This window comes from Mesoplodon mirus, assembly GCF_964341445.2.
Source record: "Mesoplodon mirus genome assembly, chromosome: X".
NCBI classification, from domain to species: domain Eukaryota; kingdom Metazoa; phylum Chordata; class Mammalia; order Artiodactyla; family Ziphiidae; genus Mesoplodon; species Mesoplodon mirus.
The window spans coordinates 1,368,502-1,384,330 of record NC_138981.1 but is presented as its reverse complement, the minus strand read 5'-3'; the positions used below and the strand labels follow the sequence as shown (position 1 = coordinate 1,384,330).

General features: G+C 44.4%; 1 protein-coding gene across 4 annotated transcripts in view; it reads left to right on the top strand.

Moving 5' to 3' along the window:
- DHRSX (dehydrogenase/reductase X-linked) overlaps positions 1–15,829 on the top strand; it is a 192,566-nt gene that overhangs the window by 148,539 nt on the left and 28,198 nt on the right. For all 4 annotated transcript variants that reach the window (XR_014292433.1, XR_014292434.1, XM_082609410.1 and 1 more), the window contains exon 5: positions 6,000–6,207. Coding sequence is in view for 2 of the 4 variants with exons in the window: in XM_082609410.1 (XP_082465536.1) it covers positions 6,000–6,207 (208 nt within the window). In the remaining 2 variants the exon portion in view is untranslated. The remainder of the gene's footprint in view (positions 1–5,999; positions 6,208–15,829) is intronic.

Genomic DNA, 15,829 nt, shown 5'->3' with positions numbered 1-15,829 from the left:
AAAAAAGAAACCGGCGTGATTATTCTCAGCATCTCACTTTATCGTGGGCTTAGTCGTGGGCAGGGACCCTGGGAGTTTGGGGGTCCAGCCTCCATGGGGCTGTAGTCCTCACACAGCTTCCCTGGTGGATGAACCCCAGGATGGGCTAGACGCTTCTGGAACACAGTGGGTGGGCAGCTGTATGCATGGCAGCGATGTCCTTGCTGTTGCTTTAAAAATATGTTTTCCCCAACGATGCTATTTCTGCCCAGACCTTGCTCAGATGACTGTGATGATTTCCCAACTCACCTTGAACTCGTGCTGTGCACGGAGCATCCTCACTGTTGCTCGGGGTCAGTGAGTTTCTGCTAGAATCTGTCAGCAGAGCTTGTATGCAACAACGATCCATGTTGGCATGTCCCCAGGGCTGCGTCATTGCTGCACATGTCCTGTCTTGTACATTCTCGTTAGGAAATACGTAATTCGGAGTGGAGTGGATGGAATAGGTACAGCCTTAAGGAGATCGGGGAGGGGTTGCCCTCCAGCTCAGGTCACCACGAACGGGACCCCGGGCGCCCCAGCGAAAATGAACACGGATGAGTCCGGCTGTTCTGCCCCAGCGGGGTGAGATCCAGAGTTGGTGCAGCCGTACCAATGTCTGGCTGACCCGAGCCTCCTGGCTGTTTTCTCTGCTGTCGACGTCCAAGGAATCAAAGACCATCGTAAGGAAGTGACAACCAGCACTAGCTTCCTTTTACTGTATAATGTTACCCTTAACTCACCAGGCTGAAGCCTGGGAAGTCACCACGGGTTAACACCCCCAGATTCAGGCCATAATTCCTGCTGACCCCATATCCCCTGCAAATGCCCCTGCTCCGTGATGTGGGGCATTTTCCAATGGATTTTGACACTTGGAAGGGCATGTCTAGTGGCTGCCGGTTTGTCCCAGGAGATGGAGCTTTCTAGCCTGGACTTGACCGTTTCGGCGTGCACAGACCACTCCCCGATCCTAGTGGCTCAAAATAACCGTCTCCTTTTTTATTTTTTATTTATATTTATTGAAGTACAGTGGATGTACAATGTTATATAAGGTACAGGTATACAATATAGTGATTCACAATTTTTAAACATTATACTCCATTTGTAGGTATTATAAAATATTGGCTGTGTTCCCTGTGCTGTACGTATATCCTTCTAGCTTTATTTTTTGCAAAGTTTGTTCCTCTTTATTGCTCCTCCCCGTCTAGTCCCTCCCCCCTTCCCTCTCCCCTCTGGGAACCGTTAGTTTCTTCTCTACATCTGTGAGTCGGCTTCTTTTTTGTTATATTCACTAGTTTGTTGTATTTTTTAGATTCCACATATAAGTGATACCCTATAGTATTTGTCTTTGTCTGGCTTATTTCACGAAGTATAATAATCTCTAGGTCCATCCACGTTGCTGCAAACGGCATTATTTCATTGTTTTTTTATGGCTGAGTCGTATTTCATTCTATGTATGTACCACATCTTCTTTATCCATTCCTCTGTCTTTGGACACTTAGGTGGCTCCCAAGTCTTGGCTATTGTAAACAGTGCTTCTATCAAAATAACCATTTTGCTTGCATTTTGGGCAGTCATCACTCTGGTCCTCCCATGGGGTTGCACCTGGGTCGCCGCTGTCTGACGGGTCAACCAGGGCCAGACGTCCAGGGTGGCTTTTCTCCTGTGGCGGGACACTTGTCCTGCCCGTTGCCTGGCCTCAGCTGAGCTGGTCAACCAGGTCCCCACGTCTGGTCTCCTCACCAAAATAGTGAGGAGACCTTACAATTGCCAGCCTTCTCTAGTGAAGCTGGCTGTGCCCAGAAAGACAGAATTCTGAAAGCCGGAAGCTCCGGGGTCTTTCTGAGCATGCCCTTGGACATTGTACGACATAGTCACTGCCACCGCATTCGACTCATGACAGCAAAGTTCATGAGGCTGCCAGGATTTGAGGGGTGCGATACAGACTCCGTCTCCCGAGGAAACGGGTGTCAAACGAATGTGCAGGCTGGTTGTCCGGCTGCTTGGAGGCCGCTGTCCCTTTCAACCAGCCTCACATCAGCCAAGTGCCCTGGAGGCACGGGTCCGTCCTGCGCTGAGGGCTGCCTGCGCTGCAGGCACTGACAGAGCTCATTGACCCCGCTTCGTCCCACTGACTTAGGCAATCAAGGAGACGCATCACCAGGGAAGTGTGTGCGTCTTCTCTAAATGCCAGACCTTTTGTCCACTTGACAACCAAAAAGCCAGTGTTTCTTCTGGATGACTTCTGAAGGGCACCCTGACATGCGCTTCAGAAACATTCTTCAAATTTAAGAAAAGGTTTAATTTATTTTGGCCGTGCCACATGGCATGTGGGATCTTAGTTTCCCAACCAGGGATCGAACCCACGTCCCCTGCAGTGGAAGGTGGATTCTTTACTGCTGGACCGCCAGGGAAGTCGAGAAACATTTTTTTTTATATACCTTACTTTTTATTGATTACAAGACAACAGTTTAGAATATTTTTGAGCCTAATATCATATAATCTCAACAAATTCATTTGACTGTGAAAATCATAACAAAGTGTCTCATCTCAGAATGACACAAGTTTAGAGACCAGACGTGCTGGGGAATATAGGTCTGTAGCTGAGGAAACCTATTTTTGGTTACACAGTGGTCCTGGGAAAAAAGAGAATCATAGGGTTTAGAGTTAAAATAATGGATTTTAATTCTGTAGTAACCTAAATGGGAAAAGAATTTGAAAAAGAATAGATACGCATATATGTATCACTGAATCACTTTGCTGTGCACCTGAAAACTAACACAACATTGTTAATCAACTGTACCCCAGTATAAAAGTTAAAAATAAAATCATCCTTTGACCTAAAAAAAAAAAAAAAAAGGATTTTCAGTTCTAATTCTATAATTTACTGGCTGTGTGAACTTTGCCAAGCCCCTTGACTTCTTCTTTATGTTGTTTTAATGGAAAGGCATTTTATTTTAAATACAGCTGTGTGAACCTGTCAGTCCCAAACTCCCAATCTGTTTTGTTCATCGAATTTTAGTGGCTGTAGGTATATTTGAACACACACTCCGTGGAGCGCCTGAGACACGTGTAGCTCGTTTTTCTCGTGTCTGTGGCCTCTGTCCACGCGGTGCCATACTCATGATGTTTGGCAGTCATCAGCGCAGGGGATAAAGTTTCAACATCCCAGAGGTTTTTGGGGAGAGCTGGGTGTGGAGGGAAGAGGCAGGTGTGGCCAGGATGCGTGTGAGGGTGAGACGCCACACACCTGACCTCCCCGTCTTCTCGTTTCTGCGTCTGGAGCCCCATGTTCCGTCACGGTTCCTCTTCTATCCTTGTCTGTGGAAGCTGCCATCAGCCTGCATCCTCCTTACAGCTTTGTTTTTTTAAAATATTACCACCTTGCAACACGCAGAGCACTTGGCTGGCTCTGTGAAAGCCAGAGCCTGAATCAGATGTTTTCTTTGCCTCAGGAACCTCAGAACCTGCAGTGGGGATGTATGGGGTCGTGAAACCCAGGGTGGATCCTACCTGGGACCTGAGTGTGGAGAGACATGCAGTGTGGCCTGTGTGGCCTGGGAGGGGCCTTGCAGTGCAGCTGGGAAAACTGTCCACAGATACAGTTACTCAGACACGAACGCATGTACGGAGAATGACATGTAGAAATGCCTACACAGGCACATACAAATATATATATATACACACACATATACAAATATAAAATATATACATATAGAAATACACATCCATATAAAATACACATCAACAAACACATACACATATACAAATGTATATTCAGAGAATTACAAACAGAATTGCATATACCTGCAAATGCAAATATATGTACATTATACAAATACAAAATATATACATGTAGAAATACACATCCATATAAAATACACATACATCAACAAACACATGTATACAAATGCATATGTGGAGAATTACATGTAGAAATGCATACAGGCACATGCATATATATATATACACGCACATATACAAATACAAAATATATACATATAGAAATACACATCCATATAAAATACACATCAACAAACATGTATACAAATGCATATACAGAGAATTACATATAAAATTGCATACACAGACACATACAAATATATGTACGTATATACAACTACATAGATATAGAAATACACATCCATATAAAATAGACACACATCAACAAACACATATACAAATGCATATATGGAGAATTACATGTAGAAATGCATACACAGGCACATACAAATATATATGTATACATATACGAATACATCTATATGAAATACACACACATCAACAAACACATACACATATACAAATGCATATACAGGGAATTACATATAGAAATGCATATAGAGCCACATATAGGTGTACATATACATATGCAAATACAAATATGTCTATACATCCATGTAAACAAACATCAATACAAACATAAACATATACACATATGCAAATGCATATACCCAGAGAAGTGTATACACATGCAAGTACAAACATGTGCATACACATGCAAAAATATATATGTATATGTGCACAGAAATCATACACATATGCAAAACAACTTGCAAATGCAAATATATATGCAAATACAAAAGCCTATGTGGACGAATATACCACTGGAAATAGACGTATGCATGCATTACACATAAACACGTGCAAACGCATAGTTGACTCTGAACACTTACACGTAGGCAAATAACTCTGCTCATATACTTACAAATACATACACATATACACATGCATATGCATGTGTTATGTGCAAATGCAGGCATTCATGCAAGTACATATACACATGCATCTGCAATGCAAATTCATAGACATGCATATACCATATATGCAAAAGAAAACGCATGTATAAGTTGATAGGCATTTATAAACACGTGCATGCAAATACACAAACGCATAAACATGTATGCGTATAAATGTGTGCATGTGCACATGTGTGCAAATACATATAAATACATACATGATACGCATATATGTGGACATATACAAATGTATCTAGAATAAGCATACGAACACACAGAAGTACATGCACGAATAAAATGCACACACACACACCTAGACACACACACACACACCTAGACACACACATAGACAAACACACGTGCAAGCCCGCTGGCTGCTCTAGGAGATGGAACTATATGGGCCGGGCATGTGTTCTCCACATCACCTGTGTCCTGGCCTCTGTGGGAGGGACTTAGGGACAGGGATTTAGATGACCTTTGCCCCCCACCGGAGGGCAGGCCTGGGTGTCCCAAACGGACGGGTAGAACGCACGGAGCCCCAGGCCATGCTTCACAAATGTGTTTATGGACCAATGGCTGACGGGCCGGCTGGGGCCTGCCGTGGGGACGTTCCCCAAAGGGCGCCTGAGGGATGAATTCACTTCTGGGGTTCACCCGAATGAGGGGCTGCCGTGGCAACGTGAGTTTGGGGATCAGGGCTCTGTCCACCCGCCTGTGGACCATAGGACAGCGTCACCCCTCGGTGTCCCAGCTGTGCTGCCCACGCCTCAGATCAGCCCCCTGGCATCTGCAGATGGCTTTTCCCATCCAGAAGAGTGACCGGCCTGGGGGACACTGTTGGGTGACTCAGGACAGTCTAACTTTCTGGGGGGTCCTGCTGTTTTGTCCTCATTTACAAGCTCGGGCCATCGACGGGCAGAGATTGAGAACAGGAAGGGGTCTTGTTGGTCTTTTGGCATCTTCCCCACCGTGTACAGAGCAGGAAACTGAGGCAGGAAGGTGGGGCAGCAACCAGGATAAGAGCCACACTCCTGGCGCTGGGCAGGTACCCCATCCACCTGGGGGGCAGCGCCGCCATCCTGTCCTCCCTCCTCCCATCCCATCCCATCCCATCCTCACCCCACCTCATCCCATGCAGCCTCATCCCATCTCCTTCCATCCTCATCCCCTCCCCTCCCTCCCCCTCCCGCCTCATCCCATCTCCTCCGGTCTCACTGTCCCTGAACCTTCCTCTGTCCCCAGCTGGTGTAATGATGGTGCCGCAGGGGACCACCGAGGACGGCTTTGAGGAGCATTTTGGTGTGAACTACCTGGGGCACTTCCTGCTGACCAACCTCCTCCTGGACACCCTGCGGGAGTCGGGCGCCCCCGGCCACAGCGCGAGGGTGGTGACCGTGTCCTCGGCCACACACTACGTCGGGGAACTGAACTTGGACGACCTTCAGAGCAGGTGGGTGCCAGTCGCCAGGGGTCTCGGGTGCTGCCAGGAAGGTCAGGGTGACCCGTCACCACGACGCACTGGGCAACGTGCTCGTCCCAGGTGATGGCGGTGCACACCCCCAAACGTTTGTCACTCAACCTGTCTCGAGGTGAAAGCTGTGTTGACTAACACAGGCAGACCTGGGAGATGCTGCGGGTTTGCTTCCAGACCACAGCAATGAAGCAAATATTGCAGTAAAGCAAGTCACACAAATTTTTTTGCTCCCGGGTGCATCTAAAAGTGATGCTTACCCTAGACTGTAGTCTAGTAGTGGGCAATAGCATCATGTCTATAAAAACAATGTACATACCTTCATTAAAAGATACCTTATTGCTAAAAAATGCTCAGCATCCTCTGAGCCTACAGTTAGACATAGTCTTTTCGCAGTAGTAACATCAAAGATCCCTCATCAGAGATCCCTGTAACAAATATAATAATAATGGAGAAGTTTAAAATACTGCAAGAATGACCAAAATGTGATGCAGAGACACAAAGCGAGCAAATGATGTTGGAAAAACGCTGTCAGTAGACTTACTCAACGCAGGGCAGCCCCAGACTTTCAATGTGTAAAAAAATGCAGTATTGGTGGGGGCTTCCCTGGTGGCGCAGTGGTTGAGAGTCCACCTGCCGATGCCGGGGACACGGGTTCGTGCCCCGGTCCGGGAAGATCCCACATGCCTTGAAGCGGCTGGGCCCATGAGCCATGGCCGCTGAGCCTGCGCATCCGGAGCCTGTGCTCCGCAACGGGAGAGGCCACAACAGTGAGAGGCCTGCGTACCGCAAAAAAAAAAAAAAAAAAAAAAAAAAAGCAGTATCGGTGAAGCACAGTAAAATGAGGTCTACCCGTATTCATAGTTGTTTGCTAACTGGCACCCACACATCCATATCAGTCTATTTATATTTATGCTTTGAGGTAAATCCTATTATTATCCTCATTTTACATTTGAGGAAACTGAGAAGCGTATATTTTAAAAAATTTATTTAATCGCAGTATAGTTGATTTCCAATGTTGTGTTCATTTCTGGTGTACAGCAAAGTGATTCCGTTATACATATATATATACGTTTTTTTCCACATTCTTTTCCATGATGGTTGATCCCAGGATATTGAGTAGAGTTCCCTGTGCTCTGCAGTAGGACCTTGTTGTTTATCCATCCTAAATGTAACAGTTTGTACCTGCTAATCCCAAAGTCTCAGTCCATCCCTCCTCCTCCCCCTCCCCCTCCCCATTGGCGACCACAAGTCTGTTCTCTGTGGCTGTGAGTCTGTTTCTGTTTGGTAGGTAAGTTCCTGCGTGTCATATTTTAGATTCCACATATAAGTGCTATCCTATGCTATTTGTCTGTCTCAGACGTCTGGTCTCCAGGACTGGGGGAGGATGAAGTCCTGAAGTCCTGTCGCTTTCAGCCCCCAGTTTGTGGGTCACCTGTGCTGGGGCTGTAGGAGACCTTCAGGGTGTGTGGGTCTCGTGGAGGACCAGCCCCGTGGCCTCTGAGCCGGGCCAGGATGGGTGTCATGGACGCTCTGGGGTCCTGGTGGAGTTAACGGGCTGACTTCATTCGCTGCCATTTCTGAGTTTTCCCCGTTTATTTCTCAGCACGTAGGTGTGCGTAGCCCTTTAGCCAACCTGGTGCCTTCCGCACGGGACGTGCAGAGCAAGGAAGGAAATGAAAAGGACCCTGAGCCTGGAGAGATTCTAATGTCGCCTCAAGCACTCGCACAGCAGTGCGGCTGCTTCTCCCCCTGGACTCAACACCCTGTGTTTTAACTCCTGGGGTCCAGTCGTCCCTCAAAGAGGTGTCTTTGGGGCTTCCCTGGTGGCGCAGTGGTTGAGAGTCCGCCTGCCGATGCAGGGGACATGGGTTCGTGTCCCGGTCCGGGAGGATCCCACGTGCCGCGGAGTGGCTGGGCCCGTGAGCCATGGCCGCTGAGCCTGAGCATCCGGAGCCTGTGCTCCGCAACGGGAGGGGCCCCAACAGTGAGAGGCCTGCTTTAAAAAAAAAAAAAAAAAAAAAAAAAGAGGTGTCTTTGGACAGAGTGTTTCATCGGCATGGGTCCAGGCTCAGGGTCTGCAGAGGGTATAGGATCGCCAAGTGTTTCCTGCATCTGATGGGGGCGTGACTCCACACGGCTCGTAAAAAACAGCATCGTGGGCTTCCCTGGTGGCGCAGTGGTTGAGTCCGCCTGCCGATGCAGGGGACACGGGTTCGTACCCCGGTCCGGGAAGATCCCACATGCCGTGGAGCGGCTGGGCCCGTGAGCCTTGGCTGCTGAGCCTGCGCGTCCGGAGCCTGCGCTCTGCAATGGGAGAGGCCACACAGTGAGAGGCCTGCGTACCGCAAACAAACAAACAAACAAAAAACAGCATCGTGACAAGGGGACCCGTGTACGTGGTGGGGTGCTCCTTTCAGGAATATTCTAGTCTTTTTCTCCTTTGAATACGGGTGTAGAAATATGCAAGAGAGAACGCAGATGTGTGCACCCGTAGCTTCCTTTTTCTAAAATGAAGCTTTTTATGGCATTGCACAAAACTCTGACATTTGCAGAGAAGTCATCTCATGGCCCTCAGGAGTGAGTGTGTCAGGAAGTGGTGATAACTGCCCTCCTGTATTTGTTTACATTTTCCTGTGTCAGATCACATCATAAGGCATCTCGTTGTATCATTTTTTTTCCCTAACCGGTTATCCAAAGGGGATGAGACCGTTTAGGACCATTGTTTTCAAGGTGGGGTCCCCAGAGCAGCAGCATCTGTATCACCTGAGAAGTGATGGATGATACAGGTAGATGCTCAGGCCACACAGCCCCCACCTGTGAAATCAAAACTCGGGGGGTGGGAAAATAATCTGAAAAAATATATGTACATATACACACACACATATATATATACACATATATATAACTGAATCACTTTGTAGTACACCTGAAACTACCACAATGCTGTAAATCTTACTATGTATAAACTAGATAACTAAGGAGAACCTGCTGTAGAGCACAGGGAACTCTACTCACTGCTCTGAGGTGACCTGAATGGGAAGGAAGTCCAAAAAAGATGGGATATAGGTGTACGTAGAGCTGATGCACTTTGCTGTACAGCAGAAACTAACACAACATTGTAAAGCAACTGTACTGCAATAAAAATTGTTTAAAAAGACAATAAAAAGGTATTTCCTAGCAACCTGCCCCCTCCAAGTAAATTTTATATATACCTTATAGTGTATATTCTACTTCAGACCATGCCACATATAGCCTTTTAATTCTATAATAAACATACAGAAAATTACCTTTAAAAAAACCAAAAGAGCCCAACTTACTCTTGTTCTATTTTAAAGGCTTGACAGTAGACTGTTAAAATGTTAAAACTGTGTTCAAAACAAAACAAAACAACTCAGGGTGTGCGGCCAGGCATTGGAAATTTTAACACGTCCTCTGAGGGGCCCTTAATGCATGCTGACATTTGAGAACCACTTGGGTTGAAAACATGCTGCCTTTTGGGGTAAAAAAAAAAAAAAAAGAGTGAATTCTTGGCTTGCACCTGATGTAAACACCGCTGGTGATGACGGTTAATTGACAAGATTGATTTTCTGGCTTGCATAAGGAGCGTTCTTGTCAAGCATAAATCACTTGTAAAAGCATAAAGTGTTCCAAACCCAGGTGGGTTGTTACACACGAGAGGGCTTGTCACCTCTGCCCGGCTGCACTCAGTCCCTCCGCCTACAGAAGAAATTCTAATGGAAGAGGTGAGCAGAATCTCTGGAAAATTGTAGTCAATGAACAAGACTCATGATGTAGTGGATAACTTTGTTTAAAAAAAAAAAGTTATATTTAGCGGGAAGAGGGTGAAAAAGCTATATACTATTTAAGTAAAAAAATTATATATCTGGGCTTCCTTGGTGGCGCAGTGGTTGAGAGTCCGCCTGCTGATGCAGGGGACACGGGTTCGTGCCCCGGTCTGGGAAGATCCCACATGCCGCAGAGCGGCTGGGCCCGTGAGCCATGGCCGCTGAGCCTGCGCGTCCGGAGCCTGTGCTCCGCAACGGGAGAGGCCACAACAGTGAGAGGCCTGCGTACCACAAAAAAAAAAAAAAAAAAAAAATTACATATCTAATATATTTAATACTTGTATATCTATAATATTTAATTATATATAATATGTAAATGATATAAAATATTGCAATATTTATGTAATTATGCAATTATAATTATATGTTTATAGTTATAATTTACCTATATGTGAGGGGGAGAGAGAGACTGACTTTAAAGGTATCAACTGTGCACAAAGCTCTGTTACATCTTTTTTTAAAAATTGCCACACAATATTATATAATATTATATAAGTTACAGGTGTACAACAGAGTGATTGACAGTTTTTTAAGATTCTATTCCATTTACAGTTATTATAAAATATTGGCTGTATTCCCTGTGCTGTACAGTATATCCTTGTAGCTTATTTTATTTTATTTTTTAAATAATTTTTTTTGGCCGCACCATGTGGCTTGCGGGATCTTAGTTCCCTGATCAGGGATCATACCCAGACCACGGCAATGAAAGTGCCAAGTCCTAACCACTGGACCGCCAATTCCCAAGTAACTTTTGCTTTTGTAAAACAGTGGTTACTCTATGAGTTTCCTGGGGCGGCCATGACAAAGGACCAGAAATCTGGGTACCTTAGAACAATGGAAAGTTATTGTTTCACAGACCTGGAGACTGGAAGTCCACAATCAAGGTTGGCTGGTTAGGCAGTGTGGGTCCCTCGTGGAGGCCCTAGGAGGAACCCACCCAGGCTCAGTCTCTTCCAGGCTTCTCTCCAGCTTCTGGAGTTTGCTTTATGGCATGAGTCATACTGGATTGTAGCCCACCCAAACAACTTCATTTTAACTTGATCAACTCTGTAAAGACCCTATTTCCAAGGAAGGTCCTATTCTGAGGTCCTGGGGGTTAGGACTCTAGCATAACCTCTTCTTTTATGGGAAGAGGGTGGAAACAATTCAGCCCACAGCATGCACCATTGGTCCCTCCCCAATGGATAGATCCTTAACCTTTTAAGGCTCACATTATTTCAGCCTGACCTTGCTTTGGAGACATAATAATCATGGACACGTTATAGGCACGGCCCTGTCTTGTTGTGAAAATAGCTGTCTTGGTTTGAGTTTCCCAAACTTATTTAACTTTGGGGCCGTTTTTCACTATTTTATTCACAAGTACGCCTTCACATCCTCGTATATCGTTGGTTGTGGAACCTCTGTGGTGAGATGTCATATTATAAATATGCTGTCCTGCATTGATGTGGTTTTCACTAAACATTTAGCATGTTCAATGTGTGTGTGTGTGTGTGTCCTGGGACCCTTACAGGCAGCCGGCACCCTTGCCGTGCTTCTGTGACCAACTCTAGCAGGTGTTTGGATGAGCCTGGAATTCACAGGTGGCCCTGCCACATACCGGGCTGTGTCTGCCGACTTCTCTTCGTGGAAGGACAGAGACTCCTGTTAGCTCACGATATTTTCAGAGGTCCTGGTGGGTGGCCTCTCTTTCCATCTTCTTCCGTCATGTTAAACCTAGGACACCAAGGCAGAATGCAAGGCAGTTGTTCGTCTTGTCCAGGGAAAACTTCAGTTTGGAGCTCAGGGATTATTTACTTACCGACGTACTGGATGAGGGTCCTACTTGCAGACTGATCGTTTTCAGGCTTGACCAGCATCCAAAACGCGCCAATTGGAAACTAGGTTATGGGTAGTACGTGGCGTTTCCATAATTGTGTTTGCCATGTGCTGAGGTGTTACGGTCTCAGAATTGAACTTTTAAGGGAAGCAAATGGGACTCACTCATATGAAGTCAACATCACAGAGTCAGTTGTCTTACTGGAGTGGGACGGAGCCATCACACACACACACAGCACACACATGTACGGCACGGTGTCCATCAAGATAATCAGTGAAGAGCTCCTTTCTTAAAATAAACTGTCCAGGCCGGTTGGTTTCTTCTGATCTCCAACGGCAAGAGGGGAATAATGTTTTCTATAATACGCTGAAAACACAGACCTCAGATACCCTTAATCATATCCACATTCAGGGTCATGTGTGTTTCACTGGGGTTTTCCTTCAACAAGAAAGCTCAGTGAATTAATGGTTTTCAAGGTATTGTCTTATAAATCCCATAGTCATAGGCACGATTTCTCATGGGTTGAGGGAGTTCAGGAAACGGACTCCTCGTGAGACACTTAAAATGATGCACAATGGTTTTCTAGGACGGGTGGGCGATAGTTTACTTGTGGGCAGTAGAGAGCAGTGCCCAGAAGGAACCTTGACCACTGGTGTGGAAGTAGTTAAAAAATCAATGGCGCTGAGTAGAAAGCATATGGATTAATACGGTGTAAGTCAAAGATTGTGGAAAGCCAGTGAGAAGAGTCATCTTTAAGATAGGATGGAATATATATATATACACACACACATGCACACACAAACATATATATATACACACACATATATACGTATATGGTATATATATATAGACACACATATAGACACAAACATATATGAATATGTATACACACATAGACACATATATGTATATATGAGTATATATATATAGACACATATAGACATACATATATATGAATATATATAGGCACATATATAGACACATATACATATATATGAGTATATATATAGATATACATATATATGAGTATATGAGTATATATGTAGACACAGATACATCTATGTATATGTGAGTATATATACACATATAGATGCACACATATATGTATTATGAGTATATATACATATATGTGTATATACAAATATATATACACACTCATGCAGTGTGATCGATGGGCATTTCTTGGTGGAGGAGCACACTGCGAAATCACTATGGAATTGATTTTCTATTCTTCTTTGAGCTTTGTAATTTTTTTTTTACAACCAATATATATTTCTTTTATAATAATGAAAAATTAATATAATCCTTAAAAAGTTCTCCCAAGGTATACTTTGGTCCTACTAAAGGGGACCAGAACATGCCAGCCCCAAATGTACCTCTTTGATCCATGGGATCTTTTGAGCTAAAGGCAATTGAGAACAAGCAGACCCAGGAAATGCTCTTTACCACCCCCCCACCACCCCCACCTGTCTAAAAAATAAAGTATCAATTTACTGTTTTGTAAAGGAAATTTACATTTATCTGGGCATTTTCCATTTGTAGTAATGTCTCCATTCCAGGAAGAGAGCTACTCCTGGAGATGACTCTCTTCACCTGAGAGACTCTTTTTTGCATAACAAGACAGTCCTTATTTATATACACACATTTCCTGCCTTCCCATAACCTGCCTCCTCCACCCAGAATCCCAAAACCCCTTTTCCTTTGTTTACCCTAAGATGGTATATAAGCCTCTATCATCTGGCCACCTCCTTGAATCACATCATTTTGGGAATTCCTATATGTATGTATGTAATTAAAACTGTTTTCTCTTGTTAAACTGTCCTTTAGCAGTTTGATTTACAGGCCCCAGAACAGAACCTAAGAGGATAGAGGGAAAAGATTTTCTCCCTTACAATACTTTATTAAAATGTAGGTTTTACGTGTGTATATTTTAAAAAGTAGAAATATGTGGGCGTGCATTTATTGTCATAGGCAATAGTAATTTTGTCTTTGATGAGAACTTGAAAACCTCATCTACTTAGCGGAAATGTATGACCTGCTACATTCCTGGTATCTTGCTGAGCATGGGAGCACTAGCGGACCATGTGCACTTAGCACCTGGTCTCAGGTGGCTCAGTGTAACTACTTCAATGGGTGTAGATTGGCTGTCAGATCAATGCCAGATGCAGACCAAGTACACTCCTCAGTCTTGTAAATGTCACATACTGTTTACATGAAACACAGGTGTCAAAAAATCCAGTGTCCTCTTCCCAACCAGAAAGCCATGCTGCTTCAATCTGGATAGGATTTCCCATCTCTGAGTAATGTTTTCCTAGTTTTTAATCAAGAACCCCTTTGAGGATTATCGAGTCTTTGATTCAATACACAGGTTTGCATATGTTGTGTTCAAAATATCATTTTTCACCTTTCCTTCTCTTGTCTGTAAGGTAGAGAAAGTGATGGGGGTCTGAATATGCCAACTCAGAATATGCCACTTTGACATACAGGTTATTTTGAGCTTCTTGAGAAGCAACAGATGCAGAAGGTTGCCTTTCTGGAGCCTCCCTTATCTGACTAAAAGCAGAAACTTGTGAGAAATGAGGACTGCCCAACTCTTTGGGGTTTTCTCTTCTTTTCTGTGAAGTTCTCCATACGTGTAAAATTAGAAGTAAAATTGGTATACTTCTCTCTTTAATCTGACACTTGGTGGTTTAATTTGCAGGCCTCAGGTACAGAACACAAAAGTACAGGAGAAAAATTTTTCCTCCCCAACAAAAAGGCTACCACAAGACTGTCTCTACTTTTGTTTCAGATGGACTTTCAAATTAGTTACGAAGTAGTTACATCAATAGATTATTATTTATTGAAAACAAAGATAGATGTTTATGGTTTCCATTTTACCTTTTGACACCATTCATTACAAAAGCAATGTATTAAAAATCTCATGTTTCGAATCAAGCCATGCAGACATTTCATGCATTTCTTCCACCTCTGCTTAAGTTTGTGGATTGATTCTCCGTTTCAGCTGCCTTCTGTCTGTTAAAATTGCAACAGTCTCTTCATTGTTTTAAACAGCAAGTATCTCTGCCATTCCTCGGGGCTTTATTTATAAACTTTCATGGGGAATCATGTCCTCTTGTGGATCGGCTTTGATTCTTTTCTAGTTCTACCGTGGATGTTTATTTATCTTTAAATCCACCAGGGAACCTCTCCTGAAACGACTTGTACTCTTGATTTCTTTTTCCTCCTGTAGAGAAATGTATTGACTTTGCCCCCCACATAGTATATTTAGAGAATTTTCGTTCTCTCTTCTCCATGCTACCGTAGAAAACCATAGTTACATCACTTGTCAATTTACCCTTGAGGAATCTGCACATTTATGGTTCCCTCTCTTCTTTCTAAATTCAGGATTCCTGTTCCCTCTCAAACAGCCCTGGTAATTCAGGAGCAAACGCGTGCACGTGATGTCAGAATGGCCCAATTCCAAGGTGAAAGTTCAGCCTTTCTCTCCCCCCACTTATATAACTCCCTCTTTCCTGGAGCTTGTTCCTCTTCTGGGGGGAAGAGACAGGAGGAATCTGCCAGAAACAAGTATCTTGACGATAATTGGGAGGTTGTCGTGGATCAGAGGAGGGCATCTGTGCTCAGAACTGTGCTCTATTTTTGTCTTAATTCCTCCCTCCAACAAAAGATCTGTTTGGAATTCCTTTGGCCAATGCCCTGCGGCAAGCTTGTCCGGTGTCACCCTTGGCTGACATGTTCTGAGTCATCTTTCAGACAAAAGACCTGGGGTTTATTTTCCAGCTTAAACTGCATGGACCCGAGGCCAAACCTCAGAGTTTGCCTGTGGCCTCTTGTGACAAGGGGCTATGTGATGGGCACACCGTGGGGACATGCTGATGAGGAAGAAAGATGCTACCCAGGAAACAGCAGGAGGCAGGACCCAGTCCGAAAAGGG